Source organism: Vombatus ursinus, unplaced genomic scaffold (assembly GCF_900497805.2).
Source record: "Vombatus ursinus unplaced genomic scaffold, bare-nosed wombat genome assembly UNPS02013950.1, whole genome shotgun sequence".
Taxonomy (NCBI): Eukaryota; Metazoa; Chordata; class Mammalia; order Diprotodontia; family Vombatidae; genus Vombatus; species Vombatus ursinus.
Genome location: NW_020953728.1, coordinates 977,976 through 1,005,696, shown reverse-complemented (window position 1 = coordinate 1,005,696; position 27,721 = coordinate 977,976). Strand labels below are relative to the sequence as shown.

At 33.6% G+C, this 27,721-nt stretch overlaps 1 protein-coding gene across 6 annotated transcripts in view; it reads left to right on the top strand.

The window, feature by feature from the left end:
• KIF21A (kinesin family member 21A) overlaps nucleotides 1-27,721 on the top strand; it is a 178,985-nt gene that overhangs the window by 81,604 nt on the left and 69,660 nt on the right. For all 6 annotated transcript variants that reach the window (XM_027858956.1, XM_027858953.1, XM_027858954.1 and 3 more), the window contains exons 10-16: nucleotides 3,433-3,496; nucleotides 6,885-7,088; nucleotides 23,830-23,917; nucleotides 24,355-24,472; nucleotides 24,843-25,031; nucleotides 26,132-26,331; nucleotides 26,936-27,043. In XM_027858956.1, the coding sequence (XP_027714757.1) occupies nucleotides 3,433-3,496; nucleotides 6,885-7,088; nucleotides 23,830-23,917; nucleotides 24,355-24,472; nucleotides 24,843-25,031; nucleotides 26,132-26,331; nucleotides 26,936-27,043 (971 nt within the window). The remainder of the gene's footprint in view (nucleotides 1-3,432; nucleotides 3,497-6,884; nucleotides 7,089-23,829; nucleotides 23,918-24,354; nucleotides 24,473-24,842; nucleotides 25,032-26,131; nucleotides 26,332-26,935; nucleotides 27,044-27,721) is intronic.

The window sequence follows — 27,721 nt, the reverse complement described above, 5'->3', positions numbered from 1 at the left end:
TTTATTGTTTGTTGTTTCCATGACACTTATCTGTCCATCTCATCTTTTGCCTTCTGCTTTTCCTTTTGCCTTCAATCTTTCCCAACATCACAGTCTTTTCCAGTGATTCCCATCTTCTGATTATGTGGCTGAAGTATTTAAGATTCACATTCAGTATTTGACCTTCCAGTGAATAGTCTGAATTAATTTTTTTCAGTATTGACTGATTTAACCTCCTTGGGACTCTTAGTAGTTTTCTCTAGCACCACAGTTTGAGTGTCCATTTTGTGGTGTTCAGCTTTCCTTACAGTCTGACTTTCACAAGCATACATTGCTACTGAGAAAAACCATAGCTTTGACTGTACAGACCTTTGTCAGCGAGATGATGTCTCTGTCTTTTAGTGTGCCGTCCAGATTTGCCATAGCTTTCCTTCCAAGGAGCAAGCATTTTTAATTACATGACTGGAGTCACCATGTGCAGTAATTGTTGAGCCCAGCACTTCCATTTCTTCTCCCTGTATTTGCAAGGAAGTGATGGGACCAGTTGCCAAGATCTTAAGTGTGTGTGTGTGTGTGTGTGTGTGTGTGTGTGTGTGTGTGTGTGTGTGTGTTAAGCTTCAAGCCAGCTTTTGCTTTGTCCTCTTCCACCTTCATCAAGAGGTTTCTTAATTTACCTTCACTTCTTGCCATCAGAGTGGTATTATCTACATATCTGAGATTGTTATTTCTTTTCTTTTTTTTTTGTTTTTTTTTTTGTTTTTTTTGGTTGGGCAGTGGGGTTAAGTGACTTGCCCAGGGTCACACAGCTAGGAAGTGTTATGTGTCTGAGGCCGGATTTGAACTCCCTCCTCAATCCAGGGCCGGTACTCTATCCACCGTACCACTTAGTTGCCCCTGAGATTTGTTATTTCTCCCCAAAACCCTAATTCCAGCTTTTGACTTAATACAGACTGGCATTTCACATGATATACTCTGCATATAAGTTAAATTAATAAGATGACAATATACAACCTTATTGTACTCCTTTTTCAATTTTAAACCAATCAGTTGTTCAATGTTTGGTTCTAACTTGCTTCTTGGCACAAGAATAAGTTCCTCAGGAGACAAGAAAGATGGTTTGGTACTCCCATCTCTTTGAAGACTTGCCACATTTTGTTCTAATCGACACAGTCAAAGGCTTTAGTGTAGTCAGTGAAGCAGAAGTAGATGTTTTTCTGGAACTTTCTTGCATTCTCCATAATCCAATGAATGTTGGCAATTTGGTCTCTAGTTCCTCTGCCTCTTTGAAAACCAACCTGCTCTTCTGGTAGTTCACATATTGCTGAAGTCTAGCTTACAGAATCTTAAGCATAACCTTGCTGGTCTGTGAAGTGAGTGCAGTGGTTCAGTAACTTGAACATTCCTTGTCATTACCTTTGTTTTGAATTGGGATGTAAACTGATCTTTTCCAATCTAGTGACCACTGTTGTATTTTCCAAATTTTCTGGCAGCACTTTGACACTGTCATATTTTAGAGTTTTAAATAGCTTGGTTAGAATTCCATCACCTCCATTAGCCTTATTGTTACAATGCTTCCTAAGGCCCACTTGACTTCATTCTCTAGAATGTCTGGCTCTAGGTCAGTAACCACACCTTCATGGTTATCAATGATATTAGGATCTTTCTTGTATAATTCTTTTTTGTATTCTTGTGACCTCTTCTTAATCTTTTGTGCTTCTGTTAAGTCCCTACCATTTTGGTCCATTTTTGTGGGAAACTTTCCCTTGATATCTTGTCTTTCCCATTCTATTGTTTTCTACTATTTTGTTGCATTGCTCATTTAAGAAAACCATAGTTCTTGCTATTCTCTGGAATTCTGCATTCAGTTGGGTATATCTTTTTCTTTCTTTTTTCCCTTTCCCTTTGCCTTCTTTCTTCAGCTATTTGTAAAGCCTTATTAGACAGCCATTTTGCTTTCTTGCTCTTCATTTTCTTTGGAATGTTTTGTGTCTGCCTCCTGTATGATAATTGTCAACCTCTGTCCATAGTTCTTCAGCCATTCTGTCTACCAAATTTAAATCCCTCAGATTTATTCATCACCTCAACTTTGTATTCCTAAGAGATGTTATTTAGGTCATTCCTGTATAGTGTGATGATTTTCCCTACTTCCTTCAGTTTAAATCTAAATTTTGCAGTTAAGCTCATGATCTGATCCTGAGTCAGTTGCAGGTCTTGTTTTAACTGACTGTATAGAGCTTCTCCACCTTTGACTGCAAAGTATATAATCAGTTTGATTTCCATATTGACGATCTGGTGATATCCATGTGTAGAGTCACTTTTTAGGTTGTTGAAAAAAAGTGTTTGTTATGACCAGCAAGTTATCTTGACAAAACTCAATTAGTCTCTGCCTGCTTCATTTTGTACTCCAAGGCCAAACTTGCTTTTCATTCCAGTTATCTTTTGATTTCCTACTTTAGTATTCTAGTCCCCTTTGATGTATGTGACATCTTTTTTGATGTTATTTCTAGATGTTGTAGGTCTTCATTGAACTGATCAACTTTGGCCTCTTCAGCATCAATGGTTGGAGCGTAGACTTGTATTATTGTGATGTTGAATGGTTTGTCTTAGATTTGAAATGGGTATCATTTGGTCATTTTTGAGATTATACCCCAGTACTACTTTTCTCATCCTTTTATTGACTATTTCATTTCTTCTAAGGGATTATTGCCCACAATAGTATATTGAGTGATCATCTGAATTAAATTCACCCATTCTCATCCATTTAAATTCACTGACACCCAAGATGTCATTGTTAAATCTTTCCATCCCCTCTTTGACCACATCTAGCTTAAACATGCAAGATTAATCTTTACAACGTTTCATTTTCTTTTTGTCATCAGATGCATTTGTACTGGAGTGTAGTTGTCCTCCACTCTTCCCCAGTAGCATATTGGACACTTTCTGACTTGATTGACTTATCTTCCAGTATCTGCTCTTTTGCCATTTTAGTACTGTGTGTGGTGTTTTCTTGACAAAAGTACTGGAGTAGTTCGCCATTTCCTTCTCTAGTGGATCACTTTTTATCCAAACTCTCCATTATGACCTGTCAATCTTGGGTAAACCCTGCATGGAATAGCTCATAGTTTCACTGAACTACACATGCCCCTTTTTCATGAGAAGGCAGTGTTCCTAGCATATTTAAATCTTTCATTTATTATTTGAACCATGTATTAAATAACACCTAATTATTTTTACATTTTTATATTTTACATATTTTTGCATTTTTATATTCCCTAAACAAATTACATAATTCACTTTAGTGAATTATATAATTATCTACTTATTCAATTAAGGCTATTGAACTGAGTTTGAAAATTACTCAAACTTCTTTTGCTTTTACTTGGGTTTATTTGGCTGATGTTCTTAATTCATTGGAATTTTTATTAAATTTTTCTATTATCTTTCATTTTTCAGGGGAAGGTAATGAGGAGATCAGCAATATGATCCATAACTATATCAAAGAAATAGAAGATCTCAGGTATGGCTTGATCTTACTGATGTACATGTATATATTCACTTTTCAAAAAGATTTTGCTTTTATGTACTAACAATTATGTTAACAGGAAAAGAATTATTTTAGAATGTTGTAATTTTTGTCTTTCAGGCCCTGAGTCATGTTAGACCTAAGGAACAAGGCAAATAGTACATTTATCATTTATATGTGGAATCAGAAGAGTTGGGTTCTAATCTTGGCTCTGCTGATTACTCGATGTGAGATTGAGGCAGCAAGGTAGCATGGCAGGCAGAATTCTGGACATGAAGTCAGGAAGACCTAAGTTCAAAATGTACTTCAGACACTTGCTAGCTGTATAACCCTTGGATAGTCATTTAATCTCTCTTTGACTCAGTTTCCTCATCTTTAAAATGAGGAAGTTGGATTTAATGGCTATTTCCTCAATCACTTGCATGTCTGAATCAATGTCTGATTTTATGTGCAACTTTGAACAAGTCACTTGTTTTTTTCTCAGCTTCTGTTTTTTCATCTATAAATTATAGAGAAAATTTTTTTTACCAAATCATGTGCCTTTTATGTTTTCATTTCTCTAACCACCCCAGCTTTCTTGTGTTTTAAGGAAGATTGTTCCTGCTGTAGTCTTATTCCTTTAGCTACTTCTTCCTCTGAGAAGATGTCGTGTTCTTTGTAATTTGTAGGCTTCTAAATAAAAAATATTATTCTATTCATGGGTTTCAGAAGACTACCAAAGTGGGTCTGTTACACACAAAAATGTTAAGAACCTGTGCTCTAGAGGAGTAAAAGTGTGGTTTCAGATGTATAACCCTGCAGTCTAGAATTAGTCAAAGTTAATAAGTATTTATTAAGTGCTTACTATGTACCATGCACTGTACTAATTGCTGCGGATACAAAGAAATGCAGAATAGCTCCTGCCTGCAAGGAAATCAGCTTCTGATGGAGGTGCCAACATACAAACAACTGTGTACGTGCAAAATATAAGCAGGGTAAATTGGAGCTAATCTCAAAGAAAGGTCACTAGCATTAGGGGAGATCAAGAAATGCTTCTTGTAGAAGATGAGTTTTTAGCTGGGACTTAAAGAAAGGCAGTGACGGCAAGAAGCAGAGATGAAGAAAGAGAGCATTCCAGGCATAAGGGACAGTTAGTGAAAATGTCCAGAGCTGGGATATGGAGGGTCTTGAGCAAGAAGTAGCAATGAGGCTAATGTCCCTGGACTGTGAAGTACATGGAGGGGATTGAAGTATAAGAAAATTTAAAAAGCGTATGTAGGGGAGGCAGGTTATGAAGGACTTTGAATGCATAAGAGAAGACTTTGTATTTGATCTTGGTAGTCATAGAGAGCCACTGGAGTTTATTTAATAGGGCCAGACCATTGTTTCCAGAAGATCACATTGATAGCTCAATGAAGTGGAAAGAGACTCAAGGCAGAGAAAACAACTAGAAAGCTATGATATATACATTAAATTGGTGGCAATGTCAGAGGAGAGAAAGGTGTGTCTACTAGTGTTGCAAAGGTAGAATCCATAAGACAGGAACAGATTGAATATGGAGAGGAGAGTGAGAGAAAATAAGGAGAGGAGGATGATACTTAGTTTCAGTTTTGGACATTGCTGAGTTTAAAATGTCTACAGGATATCCAATTGGCAGTTGGCGATGCCAGACTAGAATCAGGAATGTCAGTCAAGAACTTATTAGGCACCTACTATGTGCCAGACACTGTGCTAAGCACTGGGGATACGAAGAAAGGTATAAAAGGTTGTCCTTGCTTAAGGAGCTCACAATTGAAAGAAAACAACTGTACAAATAAGATATAGACAGGATAAACTGGAGATAATAAACTGGCGTAGCATTAAGGAGGATTGGGAAAAGCTTCATATAGAAGGTCAGGTTTTAGCTATGCCTTGAAAGAAGCCAGGGAGGACAGGAGACATAGACAAAGAGTTCTAGGCATGAGGGACAGTTAGTGAAAATTCCCAGAGTTGAGAAATGGCATGTCTTTAGGAGTAATAGCAGGTAAAACAGCATCACTGGATTATTATGGATAATCAAAGTGTAACAGGACTGGAAAGGTAAGATTTCAGACTTTAGGAAGTTTGAAAATGAAATCAGATTTTATATTTGATCCTGGTGATGTTAGAGAGCCATTACAGTTTATTGAATGAGGTAGGGAGGTTGTGACTTGCACTTTAGGTAGATCAGTTTGATATCTGAAGGGATGTACTAGAGAGGGGAGAGACTTCAGTTAGGGAGAGCAATCAAAAGCTGGTTGCAATAGTCTAGGCATCAGGTGATGAGGGGTTGTACCAGTGATGAAAGTATCAGAGTAAAGAAGGAGGAGGAATATATGGGAAATGGTACTAAGGTATAATCAACAGGAATTGGCTACTAATTGGATATGGAGGAGGGGTCATGGTGCAGGGTAGAGTTAAAGATGACAGTAAAGTTACAAGCCTAGATAACTAGGAAGATGGTAGTATTCTAAACAGTGATAAGAAAATGAAGAAGAGGGATAGGTTTGTGGGAGGGAGGATGAAGAAATAGTGAGTGCAGTTTTGGACATGTTGAGTTTAAGATGTCTAAAGGACGAGTAGTTTGAAATGTCCATGTGTAAGACTGGAGGTCAGCAGAGAGATTAGGGCTGGATAAGAAGAAATGAGAATCATCAGCAAATAGAAGATAATTGAATTCGTGGGAGCTGATGAGATTACTAAATGAGGAAGAAGAGTGCCTAGGGAGATACCCATGTTTTGCAGTAAACTGAGAAGGAATATTCAGATAGATAGGTGGAAAAGTAGCAGAGAGCAATGTTGTGAAAACCTCGAAAGAAGAAAGTACCAAGGAGAAGAATAACATTGATGGTGTCAGGCTACAGAGGTCAAGAAGGATGAGAATTGAGAAAAGACTATTAAATTTGGGAATTAAGAGATTATTAGTAATGTTAAAGAAAGCAGTTTGAGTTCAGTGATGAGGTTGGATGTCAGACTAAAGAGTTAACAAAGTAAAACAAAAGAAAGTGGGGGAACTGATTGAAGATGGCTCTTTCAGAAATTTAGTCATGAAAGGGGGTATGGATCAAGTGAGGGTTTTTTCAGGATGGGGGAGTTTTGAGAGTATTTGTAGGCAGCAGGGAAGCAGCTAGAATACAGAGAGAGATTGAAAGATTAGTGAGGAGGTAGGGATAATAGAAGGGGCAGTCTGCTGGAGAAGATGGGTTGAAATATGATCGCTTATGCGTGTAGAAGGATTTACCCTGCCAAGGAGAAAGTCTGCATTCTAAGAAGTAGTCTTTCTGATATATTTATGTTCATAAAGGTTTTAAAAATTCACCTTTAAGCATGTTAAATAATACCTGTGATTTTGTGTGTGTGTGTGTGTGTGTGTTTTGGTCACCAGGGCAAAATTACTAGAAAGTGAAGCAACGAATGAGAACCTTCGACGTAACCTAACAAGAGCTACAGCACGATCACCATATTTCAGTGGATCATCAGCTTTCTCTCCTTCTATACTTTCCTCAGAAAAAGAAACCATTGAAATTATAGATATGGCTAAAAAAGATTTAGAAAAACTGAAAAGGAAAGAAAAAAAGAAGAAGAAAAGGTAGCATTTTTCTTAAGTATATTTTATTTTGCATTCAAGATATAGTAAATATAGCCTCCTGTGTATGTCAAAATAAGAATGTTTTAAAGCAATTGAAATTAGAACAATTAAATTGATTTTATTTCTTCTTACAAGTGTATTTTTACATATAGGGAAATTGTTTTAGATAAATTATCATAACTTATTATCTATTTTATTGATCCTGACAGAGTAAAATTATAATTATGGGATTTTTTTTCTATCTATAGAATTAACTGTTCTTGCTTTTAATCATCTTGCAAATGTAATCATCTTGCATTATACTTGAATATTTTCAGTTTTAAAATTTGTTTCTAATTCTCTAATACATTTAAGTAGACTTATGCACATCCTTAAATTTTCTTGTAGATGTATTTAACTAAAGGACAAATTGATTCTTCCAAATATTGTTTAATGTCATTTGGTCTTTTAAGTGTTCTAAGCAAGGTTTCTAATTCGGTTATTCAATAGGTCTTTCCATTATGTTGTTTTCTTTTAAAAAATTCTTCTGGGGGCAGCTAGGTGGTGCAGTGGATAGAGCACTGACCCTGGATTCAGGAGGACCTGAATTCAAATCCACCCTCAGACACACAACATTTACTAGCTGTGTGACTCTGAGCAAGTCACTTAACCTCATTGCCTAGCCAAAAAAAAAAAAAAAAATTCTTCCAACAAGGAATGTGTCCAATCCAATATTTTTTCCTTGGTGAAAATTATCTCTTTTGTCAACAGCTCATGTACTTTTTTGTGAGAAGTACAATGTTTTAAAAAATTAGTTGGACAAAGGAAGAAGAGGAAAATGAAATTTTTTCTTTGTGTTTGCTTATCAGAGAAATATTTACAAATTTTCTATATTTACTCATTGTTTATAAAACGGCCAGTCTATTATTATATAAACCTGCTGAGTATATGTTTATATATTCTCATGCCAAACAAACCTCCAGTTCTAATGTATTATATATGACATGGTGTTTATTTGATGTTTTTGCTTAATTTATATGAATTAGATCATTCAGGAGATGAGTATTTGAGCAGAATTATTAGAAGTTTAGATCTTAGATCTGTTGTGTGCTATGAATTGAAAAGGAGCCATCAGAATAATTAGCACAAGGCGTTGCACAGCTTTCATTAGGAAGCATTGTTGATGAAATTATGTACTTAAAATATAAACATTTTAAAAGCTGTTCATCATGATTGACTGTGGCAGTATAAAGGAGGATACATTATAATTAGTTATCCATTTATGAAGTATAATTACAAATAGAGTAGCGATTACATTATTATTAAGACTAATGTTACTTAGTCTTTGCAATGACACAGAACAGGGAGCTTGACTTAGAAGTCATTACTGTCATAAGTTAGAAAGTCAAATATTGTGATTTAATTTTACAAAGATCTAGGTGTTCACAAAAAAATTGTACAGTGTAATGTATATTGTAAATGTAATTTTCATTTAATGGAGAGAAGGATGCTGCCTTTCCCTGTAATTTAAATTCATTGCCAGTGTCATCTTAAGAAATGTAAATAAACGCCATAGATAATTCAGTTTAAAAAAACGACAGCTTTTATTTAAGCTCTCTTAGAGTATCATGATACTAGAGTAATACTGGAGGAGACAGGGCGTACTTGGAAGCACAAATCATGTCTTATCTTCCTAGATTTTACATCCCCAGTTCCTTCAAATAATTCTTCTGATGTGTGATTACAAGTGTGCTTACCATCCTTGTCATCCTCGTGGACATGCTAACTTGACAATGTCTTTCTTAAAATGTGGTTCTTATACCAAATACAAAGTTCTAGGTGTGGTCTGATGTGCAGGCACCAGTTGTGGATGGCTTTCTCAATGAGTTTAACCATGAAAGGGAAGCAGGATGTAAGACAACATCTGGGGGAATGGATGGATCAAGAGAAGGTTTTTCAGAGTTGAGGGGATATGGATATATTTGTGGGAAGCAGGGAAGCATTTAGTAGAGAGGGAAAGACTGAGTGTGGGGGCAAAGTCTACATGGGACACTGTGCTTATGTTTATTGATTAGAAAATGTAATTAACTTTTTTGACTGCCAGGTTACTCTGTTGACTCATATTGAGTTTGAAATCTACTAAAATGCCTTTTCTTTTTTTAACCTTTTGTCTGGGTCTTGAATTTTATATAGAATTCAGCAAATAGAAATGGGAGGTGTAGTCATTTCATGTGTAGGGAATGGCATGACAAAGGCACAAATGAAATAAAATGTTAAGACATGTACAAGGCTGGTCAAATTTGACTAGATAGAACTTATGGTAGAAAGTAGTGTAAGCTAAGTTTTCTTAGTGAATGATTATTGAATAATTTTGGGGAGTAACGATCAATTTTGTGTGTTGGGATTATTAATCTGGAAATGATATTAAAGTTAGAGTAGAAGTGGGCACACTAGTTGGAAAGCTATTATAGAAGTTGAATAGAGAGCATTAAGAGCCTGGATGAGATTGATGTCATTGGGAGTAAAAGGGGAATCGTGAAGGAGGTATGTGTGAATGATTTTGAGGAGTGACTTAAAGAATATTTTGAGGCAGAATTGACAGGATTCTGCAACTGAATGTAGGAGGTGAAGGGGAGAGAAAAGAGTATCAAAAGATAAAAGATTATCTTTTGGTTTTGTGGTAGTCTTGTGTTTTTGGCTTACTAATTATTCTATTGACAGAAGTAGGGATGTCAGAAGGAAGAGGAGAATTTCAGGAAAAAGCTAATAAGAAGCTCTGTTTTGGCTATATTGAGCCAGTTGAACTTGCAGTTTGAGTTATCCACTACCTATCCTGCTGAAAATGCAGGTTTAAGTTTGAGATTCGTTTATATAAAGACGCTTGTTGAGGCTGTGGGAATGAATGAGATTTCTTTTTTTTTTAATTTTAAAAAATTAATTCATTTATTTTTAGTTTTTAACATTAACTTCCATAAGATTTTGAGTTCCAAATTTTCTCCCTCTCCCTCCCCCCCCCATCCTCACGATGTTGTACAATCTGATATAGACTCTACATATACATTCCTATTAAACATATTTTCACATTAGTCATGTTGTATAGAAGAATTAGAACCAATAGGAGGAACCACAAGAAAGAAGAAACAAACAAAACAGAAGAAAAAAAAAGAGCAAATATTATCCTTCAATTTGCACTCAAACTCCGTAGTTCTTTCTCTAGATGTGGATAGCATTTTTCATCATGAGTCTTTTGGAGTTGTATTAGATCCTTGCATTGCTGAGAAGAACTAAGTCTGTCAAAGTTAATCATCTTACAATGTTGTTGTTGTTTCTGTGTACAATGTTCTGGTTCTACTCACTTCAGTCAGCATCAATTCATATAAGTCTTTCCAGGTGTTTTTGAAATCCACCTGCTCATCAGTTCTTATAGAACAATAATATTCCATTATATTCATATACTGCAATTTGATCAGCCATTCTGCAATTTATGGGCATCCCCTCAATTTCTAATTCTTTGCCACCACAAGAAAAGCTGCTATAAATATTTTTGTACATGTAGATCCTTTTCCCATTTTTATGATCTCTTTGGGATACAGACCTAGAAATGCATTATTTTATAGCCCTTTGGGCATAGTTCCAAATTGCTGTCCAGAATGATTGGATCAGTTCAAAACTCCACCAGCAATGCATTAGTGTTCTGATTTTCCTACATCTTCTCCAACGTTTATCATTTTCCTGTTTTGTCATGTTAGCCAGTCTGATAGATATGATGTGGTACCTAATGAGGTTTCTCAGATAGAAAATGTAGAGGGGACAGCACGGTGGCACAGTGGATAGAGCAACAGCCCTGGAGTCAGGAGAACCTGAGTTCAAATCCAGCCTCAGATACAGAACACTCACTAGCTGTGTGACCCTAGGCAATTGCCCCACCAAAAAAAAAAAAAAGAGACAGAGAGAAAAGAAAATGTAGAGAAAGAAAAGGGATGAGGATAGAAATAGGAAAAACAAATAGTAAGGTTTTGAGAAAAAGTGGAATCATTGAAGCAGAGTAGTTAAAGAGGCATTAAGAGAGTTGAGAGTCTTTGAGGGAGCTCACTTCAGATGAACTTTATCATCTCAGTAAGGTAGAAGGTGAGGTTGACTGCTATAAGTGTGTGAATCAGCAGTGGGGTAAGGATAAGAGACTTTATACTTGCTGGATAGAACAGGAATGAGCCTTGGATAAAAAAAAAAATTGGTAAACAGCAGTGACTCTGCCTGAGGTTTTTCCAGCATAAAAAATGATGGAATTAGTATGACTTTGTTATTTTGCCTAGCTATACTCTATGTCTAGGAGTTAAAGGAAGTAATCTGATGGTAAGGTTTCTGAGGCTTGAGAATTTGCAAGGCAGCAGTGGCAAAAGATCAGGAGAGGGAGAGAATGCTAGGATAGTGACTATCAAATCACTGAAGTAAATAAAGATAGAATCAAGATTGCTTGTGAAAATAAAATAAGTTATAGTTGAGGGATAGACTGGGAGAATAAGAAGTTCCCTTTAGAGGTCATGATGCGGACAGTAAGACAGAGTAAATTAGAGCACGGAAGAAGTAGAAAAATAGGAGGATGGGTTTTGATAACATGATTTCAATATTAATTGTAAGTTTACAAAAATAACACCTCTAAAAATGCTTTTTGGAGTTATATGAAGTGATTATAAGTAATCAATTATAAGATGGAAAAGTACTACTATGGAGAAGCTTCTACATCCCAGTATTAATTATTGTGGGATTAATATTTGAGCATATTGTTTTATGATGTAACTCATTGTCCAATGACTCTAGATACCATATTATGGATTGAATAAATTACAAGAGTACTAAGGGATTATAAAAAGGCAGCATTGCATAGTGGAGAGAGACCTGGATTATTTAAATCCTGCTTCTGAAACATAGTAGCTGGGTGATCATGGACAGGTCACTTAACCTCCCAGTGTCACTGTCAAATCTCTAGGACAATAAATTCAAGTCAAATTTATGATAAACAACTCGAGGATGAATTTGGCATGTCAAAAGTTCCCTGCCTAGATTATAGCATAGATATAAATTGAATAATATAATAATAATAATAATAAAATCTGAATAATAAAATGGATGGGAAAGAATTAACATATTTACCTCATAGCATATATATGTGTATATGTGTGTGTGTGTATAAACTGAATATATACAAGAGACAGATAGATTAAACAGACAGATCAAAACATGACCAATATGATGAAGGACTATATGTTTTCTCTATGCCTTATAGATTCTCAAAAACTCTCCCAAATAGGAATTATACAAAAGTAGCAAAGTAATTACAACAGTCTCTTCAGGTGAAGACACGAGAAGTTTTATATGATAACATCTGATGAATTAACAGCAGAATAGGCTGATCTCTAACATGCTTTCTCAGCAGAGCCTCCCAATAATTCTGCTATTACCTTTACTCTCAGATTCATTCAATAATATTAGATATTAAGCAAGATCATGTAGCAGGATTACAAGAGAAGCAGAAAATATATCATTTGTAGCTATACATATATATAGATTTATTCTTTTTTATAGTTTTTAAATTTTAAAAATTTTTCTAAATTAATTAATTTTTAGTTTTCAACAAACACTTCCATAAGCTTTTGAATTTTAAATTTTCTCCTGCTCCCTCTCTGCCTCTCTACCCAATAAGGCATGTAATCTGATATAGGCTTTCAAATACTCATTCCTATTAAGCATATTTTCACATTAATCATATTGTAAAGAAGAATTAGAACCAATAGGAGAAGCCACAAGAAAGAAGAAACAAAACAAAATAGAAGAAAAAAAAGAGCAAATAGTATACTTCAATATGCATTCAAACTCCATAGTTTTTTCTCTGGATGTGGATAGCATTTTCCATCATGAGACTTTTAGAGATGTCTTAGATCCTTGCATTGCTGAGAAGAACTAAGTCTAGCAAAGTTAGTCATTGCACAATGTGGCTGTTACTGTGTACAACGTTTTCCTGGTTCTGCTAGGAGATGTATTCTTAATTTGAGAAAAGATAGAGGAAATTACAAAAGATAAACTAATTATTTTGATTACATGAAATTAAAAACATATGCACAAAAACATTAGTGCATATAGGATAAGAAGTTAAAGATAATGGGGGAAATTCTTTGAATCAAATTTCTCAAATAAGGAATTGGTATCCATTACAAAATTACAAAGAATAAACATATCTCTAAAGTAAATCTGTGAGAAGACCTCCTCCCATTCCTTTGTAGAGATGTAAGGTGTGTGGAGCATTGCATAAATTTTCACATTTTTTTTCTATATTTTGATCAACTTTGTTGATTTTTTTTCCTCTTCTTTTTATTAAAAAAAAAATCCTTTTACCTGTGAGGTGGCTCTTAGGGAGGGGGTTAAGGAGGAATAAATAGGGAGAAAATTAAGTGATATATATACAAACTGAAACAAGCAAAAAAAATTACTCATAAGAATGCTCATTGAAAAGAATTTTTTTTAAAATTTACATAACTTTATTATATATTTAAAAGGAATAGCAAGTTGTACATAATAGATTTGCAGTTTTTTTCCCTATTCTACTGTGCTGTGGAAATGTTTGTTTCATTTCTTAAGTTCAGAATAAAATAAATACAAATTTTTTAAAAATTAAAAAAATTCAGGCTTGTTTACATTTTATCCTTTGGCAATGGGGAGCCATGTAAAGTTCTTTTTAATTTTTTTAAAATTTATTTATTTATTTAAGTTTTCAACATTCACTTTCATAAGATTTTGAGTTCTAAATTTTCTTCCCTTTCCTTCCCAAGAGGGCATGCAATCTAATATAGTTATACATTCACATTCATATTAAACATATTTTCACATTAGTCATGTTGTAAAGAAGAACTAGACGAAATGGGAGAAACTATGAGAAAGAAACAAAGAAAAAAGATCAAATAGTATGCTTCTATGTGCATTCGATTCTACAGTTCTTTTTCTGGATGTGGATAGCATTTTCCATCATGAGTCTTTTGGAGTTGTCTTAGATCCTTGTATTGTTGAGAAGAGCTAAGTCTGTCAAAGTTAGTCATCTGACAGTGTTGCTGTTACTATGTAATGTTCTAGTCCTGCTCACTTCAGTCAACATTAGTTCATATAAGTCATTCCAGGTTTTTAGGAAGTTGGCGTCCTCATCATTTCTTATAGCACAGTAGTATTTCATTACATTCATGTATCACAGCTTGTTCAGCCATTCCCCAGTTGATGAGTATCCCCTCAATTTCCAATTCTTTGCTACCACAATAAGAGCTGCTATAAATATTTTTGTACATGTGGGTCCTTTTCCCGTTTTTATGATCTCTTTGGGATACAGACCTAGAAGTGGTATTGCTGGGTCAAAAGGTATGCACATCTTTATAGCCCTTTGTCATAGTTCCAAATTGTTCTCCAGAATGGTTGGATTGGTTCCCAACTCCACCAACAATGCATTAATGTTCCAGTTTTCCCAAATCTTTTCCAACATTTATCATTTTCCTATTTTATCATGATAGCCAATCTGATGTAGTACCTCAGAGTTATTTTGATTTGCTTTTTTCTAATCAATAGTGATTTAGAGCAGAGAATGCTCACTGTTAAAGTGAAAGTCAGAACTTTTTCGTTTGGGTTTTCTTTACTCAGTCACCTCCACTTTACTGAATTCAACTTCTCCATCTATTAGTGATAGTCCTTTGATATAATCAGAATAGAGAACTCACAGTATATAAAGTTCCTCTACAAGTTGCATATACAGAATCTGACTGTAATTTATTATCTTATAAAATTGAATCGGTCACTGAGACTTAAAAGTGTATGTCAAATGGAGGACTTACATCCAGAGTTTCTACCCACAATGTAATCCTATACCTACACAAGCCCTTGTTATTTACATAATGTATACATATATGCGTACATGTTATTTTTAAAATAATGTTAAATCTGTTCAGTAACATTTTTAAGCTCCTCCTATGTGGCTGGTACTGTACTAAGCACTGTGCATACAAAGAAAGGCAAAAGTTAGTTCTTGTTCTCAAGAAGAATTAATTATGACTGAGAAATTACCATTGGTTTTGGCAATTAAGAAATCAGTGGTAATTTTGGAGAGAAGACTTTTAGTTGAATGATGAAGTCAGAAGTTGAATTGCTAAGTCGGGGAACAAGTAAAAAGAAAGGCAATAAAGGGAGCAAATGCAGGAGTTTGGCTGAAAGAGGGAGGAACAGTGGTCAAGTGATAGGAACAAAGAATTCTCTAAAGAATACCAAACTATTAACAACTAAATGAAACAATCTTACAAATCACTAATAATGTTAAAGAAAAATGTAAATCAAAAGAAATTTGGGTTTCACTTCACACTCAACAAATCAGCAAAGATGACAAAAAATAAGAAAGTCAATATCCTTATAGAAATTTTTTGGGGCAGCTAGATGGCGTAGTGGATGGAGCACCGACCCTGAAGTCAGGAGGACCTGAGTTCAAATGCGGCCTCAGACCAGACACTTAACACTTGCTAGCTGTGTGACCCTGGGCAAGTCACTTAACCTCAATTGCCAAAAAATAAAAAATTTAAAAAAAAAAAGAAATTTGTAGAAAGATATATCAATTAATGCATTGTTAATAGAACTGTGAATTGGTGCAACCATTAGGGAAAGCTATTTAGAATTAAGCAAACCAAGTGGATAAATGTTCATACCTTTGATCCAAAGCTGCTACCACTAGAATCAGATAAGAAGTCTTTGACAAAAAGAGAGACTCCAAATAGACTGAACTTTTTATAGCAGCAATTTTTTGTGGTAGCAAAGAATTGGAAACAAAGTACATGCCCATTACTGAATGGCTAGACAAATTATGATACATGAGTGTAATGGAATATTATTGTGCCCTAAGAAACAGTGAATATGATGAATAGAGAGAAGCATGAGTCTGTGAAGTGAGTGGAGCCAGAGAAACAACATACACAATTACAGTAACAATGGAAATAGAAAGAACCACCACCACAAAATATTGGAAGATTAAATGTACAAAACAATAAGGAAGCTTAGACCCAAAGAAGATCTACTCCCTCCACTCCTTTGCAGAAGATATAAAGAGGATTTAAAACACAACTATGGGTGTAGAGTATACGTAGCATGTCAGATTTTTTCAATATATTGGTAGGTTTTGTGGATTTTTTTTTTCTAAATTGTTATAAGGGATGGCTCTATGGAAAGGGGGAAGGAGAAGAATACAGGGAGAAATCTAGGCAACAAAATATCAACAAGAATCTATTTTGTAAAAAAGAAATAAACAATAATAGGCAATTTGGATCAAATAAAATTAAGGAGCTTTTACATAAATAAAATCCGTGTAGGTCAGATAAGAGAAAAAATTGAAAAAAGAAAAATCTTTGAATCTAACAGTTCTGATAAAATCAGATATTAAAGTTTTATGTATTGATATAACAAATAAGAGACATATCATAAAATGTATATTATATCTATCTATCTAAAGAGAATATAGTATGGGTAATTAACACATTAATACTTACATAGTGGTATATGAATTACTTGTTAAAAAGTAAAATAATTAAATTTATTGATTTATTAAATCCTCATTCTGCTGTAATCACTTGTTTCATATGATTTGGCATTGAGTTCCTAACCTTCTGATACATCCTTTAATTCATTATGATAAATAGTATACTTTTGATGAAAAGTCCATTTTTCCAAGTGTAGCCTTGAATACAGTCAACAGATTTTTAGTGGACTTTAAATCAAGTGAATTTCCAGGCCATTGAAAAATATTTATCTCTTGAATAAATTTCTTAACCATTCATGACATGTGGCATGTTACAAAGCCATGCTGTGATATTCCATTTCCATTTGGAAATTTCTATAATTCTGCTTTTAAGTTTATCAGTATAGCAATATATTTTTCAGTTCGTCATGATAAAGTTAAGTCAGTTTTATCAGTTAAGATTCCCCTTTCCCAGTCTTCAGTACTTAAGTCTTTGCATTCTTACCGTAACAGGTAAGTTGTTTTTTTTTTTTATCACAGCCATGGTTAGCTATGATCTGTCTGTTTTTTTAACTCAACTTAGGCTTCTTTTTCAACTTTGAGAGGCCTGTGGTATAACTTATACTGCCTTGAAGAGGAATCAATAGCAACCTCTCTAGCCAGTCCCTTTAAAGGTCTTTGTTTACTCTCTCAGAATTCTTTAAACTGTTTCACAGCATTAATTTGTTAATTCTTGACATTTTTTTGTTTTTGGCTGCACTCTGCACTTTAGTGCATATGATTGTATTTCACTGTAGGTCTGAATGATCCCTTACATCAATAGCTGTTGCAATAATTCTAACAGTCATTGAAATGTGCTCTTTAAGAGCAAGAATTTTGACACATTTCCTTAGAGTAATATCTATTCTTTAGGACTGCATATTTTAAAACACAACAAAAGAGTAATGAAACATTGATTTAGTGTGAATTAAATACATAAGTTAGGGAAACCAGCCCCAACTGGTTTTAACTGGTGAAAGTTAGGTGTGCTGAGTTAGCCACTAGTGTCAATAGAAGTACATGTATGATCAATACTCTTTAAAAAGTGAGATCATATCAAAATTACTACTTGTCACAGGTAATTCACACACCACTTTATATGACCATTATTAATATGGTAAAAAATATGAACTTTTCAAGAGAAGAATTATAAACACTCATATGAAAGACTGCTCTAATTTTGTATGATGTATATTTATACACATATTCATGCAGATGTGAATAAAACATTTGTATCCATAACTATATGTTTATAATATATGAAATTAATTAGATAAAGTTTGAAGGTATAAAGTCCTCAGCATAAATCACAAGTTACCTAGTAATAAGAATATGTGGGAAAAAATCAATTTAACCTGTGTGTTTCATTGCTGTTTTGACAGCTAATAATGCTCATTTAGGGTACAGGAGTTTATGAACACTAAATTCATTATTGTTATGAAATTATAAAATTTTTTCAGTATATTAACATATTTAATGTATAAATTAAATAGCTTTGAAAATATTTTGAATATCTGACTTATAAATGTCCTTCCAGTATAAGAAATTTTTGTTAAATACATCTGCAAGCAGTACTTTGGTTTTTAGTGGTAAAGACTTGAAACTCTTCTTTCCACTAGTGATTTTATTTCTCTTTTTTTATTCACCAAACTGTGCTTTCTTTTATAGCTGAAATTATTCTTTGCACTTCCTCTTCAGAGATGGATATACACTTCTTTTTGTAGCAGTGGATAAAGTATTTGTAAAACAAAACTGAAGCAGGTGAAAAAAATGAACACACTTTTGGAATGAAAGTCAGAAGACTTGGCTCTGATCCTGCTTTGCCAATGTCTTTCCCCACTACTTCAGTTTTTGTTCCTGCTAAGTAATGATGGCACTTGAAAAATATTTATAAGTTGTGGTGTTATATTAGAGTATATAACATCAGGTCTTTGTTTTTGTCCATCACATAAATATTTGTATTTAGTATAATGAAATGGCCCAACCTTCATGTATTAAATATTCAATATGTTATTTAGAATATTAATCATATTTCTGTAGTTTCCCCATCTATACTTTTACATTAAAATATTTCTGTATTACTAGTGGAAAGCACTGCTTCCCATCTCATCATTTCCATTGCTTCTGATTTGTCCTTTTGTTTGTTAGTTTCTAACAAGCAATGAAATGTCTACTCTAACATCTTTAATTGACCATTATGAGTCATAATTATAAAATATAAGAATTATAATTTTTTGATTGATTTCATAGTAAACCTATCCATTTGACCATAATGATGTATAGTTAGCAATTTTAAGTATGCATTTTCTATAGATTTTAATGTTTATATGTAGTTTATTAAAATGTAAAATAAATGTATTAAATAGTAAGCTATTATCCAGTATTAGTTCTCTTTTTGTTTTGATATGAATGCATTACTTTTTGAATTTTAAGACTTCTTCAAATGGCCTTTTAGTGTTTCTACTAAAAAGTCTTTTAAGAAGGCATTGCAGGAAGAAGACAGGATTTTAGGGGAAAGATAGGGAAAAACAAGCTAAAATAAGTATTCTTTCCAATAACTGCTAAGGATAAACTTATAAGTATCTGCTATAAATTTTATTAACTTTGTTACTTTCTGCTTACTCTTTATTCATTCCAAATATATCGCCTTTTTACTGTGTATAGTCCTTTGATGATATCTTTGATGGTATCTTTTAAAACTTATTTTAAGTCTTCAAGCTCATGTTTCATTTTTACCTTCTTGTCACTTTCACTTTTTACTGTCTGATTTGTCCTTCATTGCCTTGGCTTTCCAATACTGTACTTCGTGCTTTTGAAGGCTTCAGAAACTTGAGGAAAGAAATCAAGAAGAAAAAAGGTTGGAATATTTCCCAGGTTTTAAAAATTGAAATGTTATTTCAGTATTTAGTTGCAATTCACACACACACAAAATCTACTATTAGATTGATCGATTTAGATCATATTATCAGGAATGATAATAAATGTAATGATTTTTTAAAAAATTTGTCCTGAAAGTAAAAAACAAAACCAAACAGCTCAATCAATGGGGCAACTTCATATATTAGACTAGACTACTGTATGTGGGGTGAAATAGCTTCAATTTAAAGAGTGCTAGAAACAATCCAACAATGAGCTACCTTATTCTACTCCTTTAAAAAAAAGATTTCAGTATCTTTAAGAAACTGGTGAGCAGCCTGGAAATTAATAAAGTAGATGAGATAGTTATCTTTTATGGTGGGACATGATAAACTATCAGTTGCCTCACTTTCTCTGGCACAGTACTGCTATGGGAAATGATTCAGGAAACTTTAGTTCAAGTCCCATCTGTGATATATTTATATGACAAAAGCAAGTCATTTAACTTCTTTGGGCCTCAGTTTCCTCAACGGTAAAATGAAAGTGTTGGATTAAATGACTTCTGAGGTCTCTTCCAGCTGTCTATCTATGATCTTACGATTTTTCTTTTCTTAAACAGTCCATCTAAGCTTAGTAAGGAAAATGCCATTAAAATATTTTTTTAAAAAATGAAAAACTGAAGCTTGTGAATGGGAGGGAACTTCTAAAAGGTGATTCTTAAAATTGAATTTAAAATACAGTTTCGTTTTATAACTTGTTTTCATTTCATGCTAAAATCACACTTCTAATACATTTGCACTTTGAGGAAGTAATGTCAAGAAGTTAACTGTGCTTTGCATAAACTAATGTTGTATATTAATTAACAAGATTTATAAACTATCTGGTCAATGGCTTTTCAGTATAGTAATACTTTTTTAATTTGGACTTTCTGCCTGCTTAATCTATATCCTAAAATGTAAGGAGTATTTTAAAAAAACATCTTTAATGCTTCAGGTTAATTTTTGATTACAAATTGGCTTGTTAACATTTAGTATATCTCATAACACTAGAATAGTGAAGTATAAATTTGGATTTGGAAAGCAAACTCTTAAAAGTGACATGTAAATAAATTAATTTAATATTTTAGGACTGCTGATTTTTCTGTTACAAAATTTGGCAAGATTGATTTGGAATATTAATGAAATTTGTTCCATTTGGCTGTAATTTCTATTTGGCTTTAGTTTAAATGAACATGCATTCATTTTTCAACAGGGGGACAAATGTAGGGCCAAGTTTACCCTTAGGAGACAGAGCAAGCCATAAAATTCATGAAAGACAACAGGATATGAGAAAAACTGAATTTGAGCCCCACTTTTGACACAGACTTGCTGTGTGACCCAAGAAAAGTCACTTAATCTCTCAGTGCCCTCAGGCAATTCTTTAAGATGATAGTTCAAACCTGTTATTTCTTGCCATTATACTTTGGTAGAGGGAGATTCCTCTATTGTATAGGTTAAAAAAATCCATGCAGAAAGACCTTTTCTTTATTTCACATACATCAGATTTAGTGGATAATACTACAACCAGTTTAAGAAAATCAGCTTTAAGGAAAAAATTATGGGCTACTTACTTTCAGAGAATGCTGGAACTAAGAATTAAGTGGTTTTGAGAAAAGAGGAACACTGGACTGAATGTTGTAAAAGAGTGAGGTAGAAAATGTGGTGGCTGGACAGTTGGATGAAAACTTGAAGCTTGTTAGTTAAAATGAATGAAGTAGGTAGGAGTGGGGAAAAGGGAATTAGACTGGATTAGTGAGGACCAGAGGGAAATATTATATTCAAGGAGGTATCAAAAAGATAGAAGATATGTCTATCAGATTTCTTATTTTCCCCATTGCTATCTGTTTTATCTCTTTGTTGCAAGCCTCAAGTATAGAGTTGCTACCGGTAACATATTGTTAGGTGATAACACTTGACTTGATATTTAAATAAATGAGTTTAACTTCCTTTTCGGAGTTTTCAAGTGGGATTCTATGATGGTGAAAAATCAGCAGTTCCAATACATTGAATAACCAAGGGAAGAGAAGCATTCAGTATATTGCACACATAATTTTTTTTTCATAAAAGTCCTCTCCAAGTGTCATCTGTTTTGCTTCAGACCAAATCTTTGTATGATGGTAATATAACGATCACTAAATCTGCTCAATTTGTTTATTCCCTCCTCTTTTGTCAGAATATAATTTTCTTCGTATCCCCTTCATTTCTTTCTCCTAATGGAACCATGCTTTCTTCCATGTCAGTTTTTGCATGTTTCTATATGATCATCTCCCATATTTGCAGCCTACTTTAAAATTCCTGATTGTGTATGAGATAATGTGAATCCTTGTTACCTATTTAAATAAGATGCATGGGTGCCCACATGCGCACACATATACATGTTCACTTCATTTTGAATACAAAATTTCATTAATAATACAAACTTGTCTTTATACATATAGTAAAATGGATAATATACACAGGTGATTGGTTCATTTATAAAAAGGAAATATAAAAATGGAACATTCTCATTATCCATCAGACTTGTGTTTGTAGTATTTCACAAAAGCTGTACCACTGGGAATTCTTTGAAGGTAGGGGCCAGCCTAGTTTGAATGGAGGTGGGAAATCCATGAACAAGTGAAGCTTCATTGAATTTCACTCTCATTCTTTCCCCAGAGGTCATACATATACTGATTGCTTCCCTTAACATCAGAGTATATATTATTGAAATAAAAAGTTTCTAATTTACTTTTATAGGCTACTTTTAACTCTAATGTTACTTTTCCAGTTTGCATTACCACCATAAATGTATTCTTTTCTTGTTTTCTTTGCCTTTAAAATTGTTGATACTTTAAAATAAAATAAAAAGGTTCAGTTCATACATTATTTTCTACTTAATTTTTTTTATTAACTTGTATTTGGCATAGTAGATTTTAAATTTTTATTTATCTAACACTTCAGCAATTTATGTCATAATAAAATTGTGTTTTAAACTAAACATTAAAAATAAATCTATATATTTGAGGGAAAACCTTAGAAAACATTAAAATATCTAAGAAGTATCTACAAAACCCTTGTGAAGCTATTCTGGTATAGTGCTTCCCTTATTACAAGGGGATTTTTATATTAGAAGCTTCATTTGTTAATGTCTTCTTAGAGTATTCTTTTAATACTTAGGATTTTAGAATGCCATTTTAGCTTTTAAAATACAGTCTTGGGTCAAAGCTCATTAAAATTTCTGTCCTGGGCAAGTCATTTAACCTTTCAGGAAATCAGTTTTCTCATCTCTGAAATGAAGGAGTTAGATTTAATGATCTGTAAGGTTACTTCTAGCTCTAAATATATGATCCTATGAAACAACCATTTTGTTTAGATGTTTTATCTTGATAAATTCTACAACTAATTAACATATATATGAATTCCCTTTTTCACATCCTAAGGCTTACAGGAGCTGTTATTTATTGCATTATCTGGAGTTTGAAGGAGCCTCTGGTCATCTAGAAGCCCCAATATTATTCATTAAAGTTCAGCACTAGATTAACCCAGAAATGAATAATTATGTGAGATGACTGTCTGTCTGTACTTATATTGCTGCTGGTCCTTGTTGATTGAAGAGGAAAACATTCAGTTGGGTGACAAGTTTTGTAGGAAGTCACCTGAATTTTTATATCCATTCAAAACCCAACCTTTATTTTCAAAATAGTGGTATAAAAGATAGCCACTTCAGTCATAGCACAAGGAGAAACAGTACCCCAGTGCTATGGAGATGGCTAAAGAAAAAAATTTTCAGCATTGTTTCTCTGAGAAAGCTGGCCTCTTGTATAAGTTTGGCCAATGTGGGCACACTCATCAAGGCACAATTGACCTTGGTTTTTATGGTCCACTTTGATTTGAGCTATCAGTGGAGACATAAACTGTATCCTTATTTTGTTAACTGTTATAAATTACATGTTTATTTTAAATTTGTTTTTTAAAAACAGATCCTTGGGAAGAAGGAGGAAAATGGTAGTGCTCATTTAAATTAGCAAATTAGAGCTATGACAGTTTTTAGCTGTGTCATCACTCTTATGCTTCAGGGCAAAATTTCATCCTCTGTTGTTGAAATATGTTTTCCTATGAATTAGTAAATAACTATAGGACTGACTAACTGGTATTTTCCATCTTCTTGATGCATAAGACATTGCAGCATGTAACCAAATCTTCTGATCTCTTATGAGACTATGTTCTCATAAATAGTTATAGAGTATTATTTTGAAAATAGATTAAAGTAAAAGCAAATTAATAACATCTTTAATTTAATATTATATCTATATGTTTCTCTTAGTGTTGTTAAAGAGGAAAATACAGACGTTGAACAGGAGAGGAAAGAAGAAAGGGGCATTTCGGAAAGAGAAAATAATGAAATAGAAGTAGTAAGTATGAAAGAGCAAATTTTAATCACTAGATTTTGTTGTTTGTAATTCCTAGCACCTGTTTTTAACATATTTTGGAAACCAGAGTCTAAGTGGCACACTGGTATAAATTGTTGCTTTGATTATAGACTTATTAAGGAAATTTTTTCCTCCTGTTAGCTTGATATATTGGCATATGTTGGATTCTGTCATTAAGGAAGTAGATTGACTGGTCTGTGAAGTATAATACTGAGATCAGGTATACTTTTGTTTCAGGGGGGAAGTGGTCTTACATATCATTATTATTTAAAATAATTTTGAGATTTTTAAAAAATGCAATTTTTTTCTTTGCCTTTTTCATAGAAGTAAACCGTTTTTCAAAAATTTAGCAATATCTTTTTTGTGAGGAAACCAATATTTTTGCCAATAATAATTTTCCATAACATCTTATCTTATAGGAAGAAAACCAAGAAGCAAGTGAACATGAGGAAGATGAAGAAGATGAAGAAGAGGAGGAGGATAACATTGAAGCTGGTGAAAGCTCTGATGAATCTGATTCTGAGTCAGATGAAAAAGGTACCTGTCCTCCCTATCCTTTAATGCCAAAAACGTATTTGGGGAACTTGCCTAACTTCTGTTAAACTTCTTGTTAAACTTTTGTTTTCTTATTTCCTCAAAAGCAGCTTTTATGACTGCTGACCCATATGTTCATATTATCTGTAGGAAAGTGATTTTTCTATTATTGAAATTGGTTATTGTTTGATTTTCTTTCATACTTCAAACAGGAAATGCTTTATGTGTCAAACTAATGTGGTGCTTTGTATGTTCAGTGCCATTAGTTTCTGGTTTTACCCTGGAATTTTCTTGCTTTTATTTGAATACCTTATGCCCAGTGTCATCTTTTGGGCACATTCTCAGTGTTTCTGTTTTCTTCTTTCATAAATAGCCAATTATCAGGAAGACTTAGCACATATTACTTGTGAAATTGCAATAAAACAAAAGCTGATTGATGAATTAGAAAACAGTCAGAGAAGACTACAGACATTGAAAAAACAATATGAAGAAAAGCTAATGATGTTACAACATAAAATTCGGGACACTCAGCTTGAAAGAGACCAGGTGCTACAAAACTTAGGTAAGAATTATACTTTAAATAAATGTTCATAGATTATTGTTGATTTTATCTTATATTTCTTTTAATGGAAGAAAGAAAATGACAAAATGAGAAGCTAGATGAAAATATTAATTAGTCTCATGCTTAATTGTCATAGCTTTTTTTTTTCCAGGCTGGTAGCCTTTAAGGACCCCATAATTACTTTGTACAAAGTTCAGACTATTTACTGCTGTTTAGTTAATTTGCCGTTAATGTCTTGATTTACATTTGCATACTTCCTTCTGAAATTAAAAAAAATTACACGTGCATCAGCATGGGTAGTGGAATGAGGCATCAGATAGGAACAACATTTATTAAGCACCTGCTATGTGTCACTATTGTGCTAAGAACTTTACAAATATTATCTCTTTTGATCCTCACAACCCTAGGAGGTAAGTGCTATTTTTAATCTTTATTTTAAAGTTGAGAAAACTGAAGCAAACAGAGGTGAAGTGACTTGACCAGGATCACACAGCTAATAAGTGTTTGAAGTCAGATTTGAATTCAGATTTTCCCAACTCCAGGCCCAGCATTCTATCTACTGCTCCATTTAGCTCCCTCCAAGAAGAGAGACAACCTTGCCTATTAGAATCTTACTTATCTATTAGAAAATATTCTGTGGTGGATAATTATTCTCTTTAAAGTCCTGATTTGTGAATTGATGAAGTCAAAACTCACAACTCATATAGATAGGGAGATAGATAGAGATAGATTAGATAGAAAGAGACAGGCAGAGAGATAGAAAGGGAGTTACGTGTATTAAGCACTTATATGCCAGGCAGTCTGCTAAATGTTGAGGATACAGAGACAAGCAAACAAGACAGTATCTGCCCCCAAGGACCTTATATTCTAATGAGGCAAAACAATGCATAATGGGTGGCTGAAAGGTGAGATAGAATAAGTGTAGATACATGGTATAGAGAATGCAGAAAATGACACGGAGGCCTGGTTCTGGACAGAATAAGGCAAAAGCTCACCTATCAGAGCTGAAACAGAGATGTAGATGGTCACTTCAAAGTATGATGAGGAGTTTGCCAGGCAATGTCACAATGAGATAATTCAAATATCTTTGGGCTATTTAGGTTCTGTGGAATCTTGCTCAGAAGAAAAGGCAAAAAAAGTTAGATCTGAGTATGAGAAAAAACTTCAGACTATGAACAAAGAGCTACAGCGACTCCAAACAGCTCAAAAAGAACATGCACGTTTGCTGAAAAATCAATCTCAATATGAAAAGCAATTGAAGAAATTACAGCAGGATGTGATGGAAATGAAAAAAACAAAGGTATTGATTTTTATTTCAAAGAGATTTTGGTGTTTGGAGTACCTATCACTTGGAGTTAGAAGATATTATATTTGTTCAGCAAAGGGACTTTCAATCTTGCAAATGACACTTGCTCCTATAGCTGTGAAGAAACAGTTTCCTCTAGGTAGTTTTCATCTTTACTGTTGTCCTATAGAGCAGCTGAAATTTAGTTGAAATTCTTATTCTCTTGTCCAAATTGCCACTTAGGTATTTATTCTCTAATTTTGAAATGCTTGTATATCTCAGTTGTAACTTGTTCTGTGTTGTTTAAGACAACCCAACAATTCATTTCCTAAAAATACCAAACATAGTCAACTGTAGAAGCACTAGCATTAATATACTTATGTGTAATTAACAAATTCAAGCTTGAGACCTAAGTACATAGATAGAATTTAGAAGTATAAAATATAAGATGTTGCTTCTACATTAATTTTGTACCAACACACCCTTCTCCAACTGAAACCAACTGGTCATTTATAATTTACAAATTTTTAAAATTACAAATGCTTTCCTGTGAAGTAAACTACATACAGTATATATAATCTTCTTGTGATTCTGAGATACTAATCTCTAATTTATATAGGTACGCCTAATGAAACAAATGAAAGAAGAACAAGAAAAAGCCAGAATGACAGAATCTAGAAGAAACAGAGAGATTGCACAACTTAAAAAGGATCAGCGTAAACGAGATGTGAGTCTAAAGATTTCAGCTCTCCCAAAATTCAGCCCTCCTACAAATATTCTATTTGTCATAGACATTAAATTCCTTTGTGAAGTTGTTAGAGGGAAATTCCTTGGATAAATATGAAAATTTATGGAGAGAAAGAATTAAAATTAACCATACTATTCCCAGATGTGGTAGTTTATGTCTATATCTAAATCTATATCTATATCTATCTATGTCTATGTATCTATCTAATCATAGGAAGAATAGTGAGAGAAACTGAGTATCTCTAGGTAGTAGTACAGCTTTAGAGACTATAGGATCAAAGGATCATTGATCCAGAGTTTGATAGGACTTCAAAGCTCATCTAGTCTTACCATCACTATTTTACCCATGAAGAAACTGAGGCCCAGGGAGGGTAAGTGTCTTGACCAAAGTCACACAAGAAGTAAGCTGTTTCTGTTATTAGCCATTCTAAACAAGACTTTCTGAAGCTTCAAGAAAGCTACTTATCAGAAAAGAATTTCTCACTGGACATTTTTTTCCTCTCTTTGTTCACCTCTCCATTAGCACGCAGATCTTGTCAAACTTAGGTAGAAGTTGCAGACAGGCAAATTTTGGCTTAGTGCAAAGGAAAACCTCCTAATAAATAGTTATTCTAAAGACAGGTGAACTGCCTCTATGGTAATAGGTTCTGGCACTTTA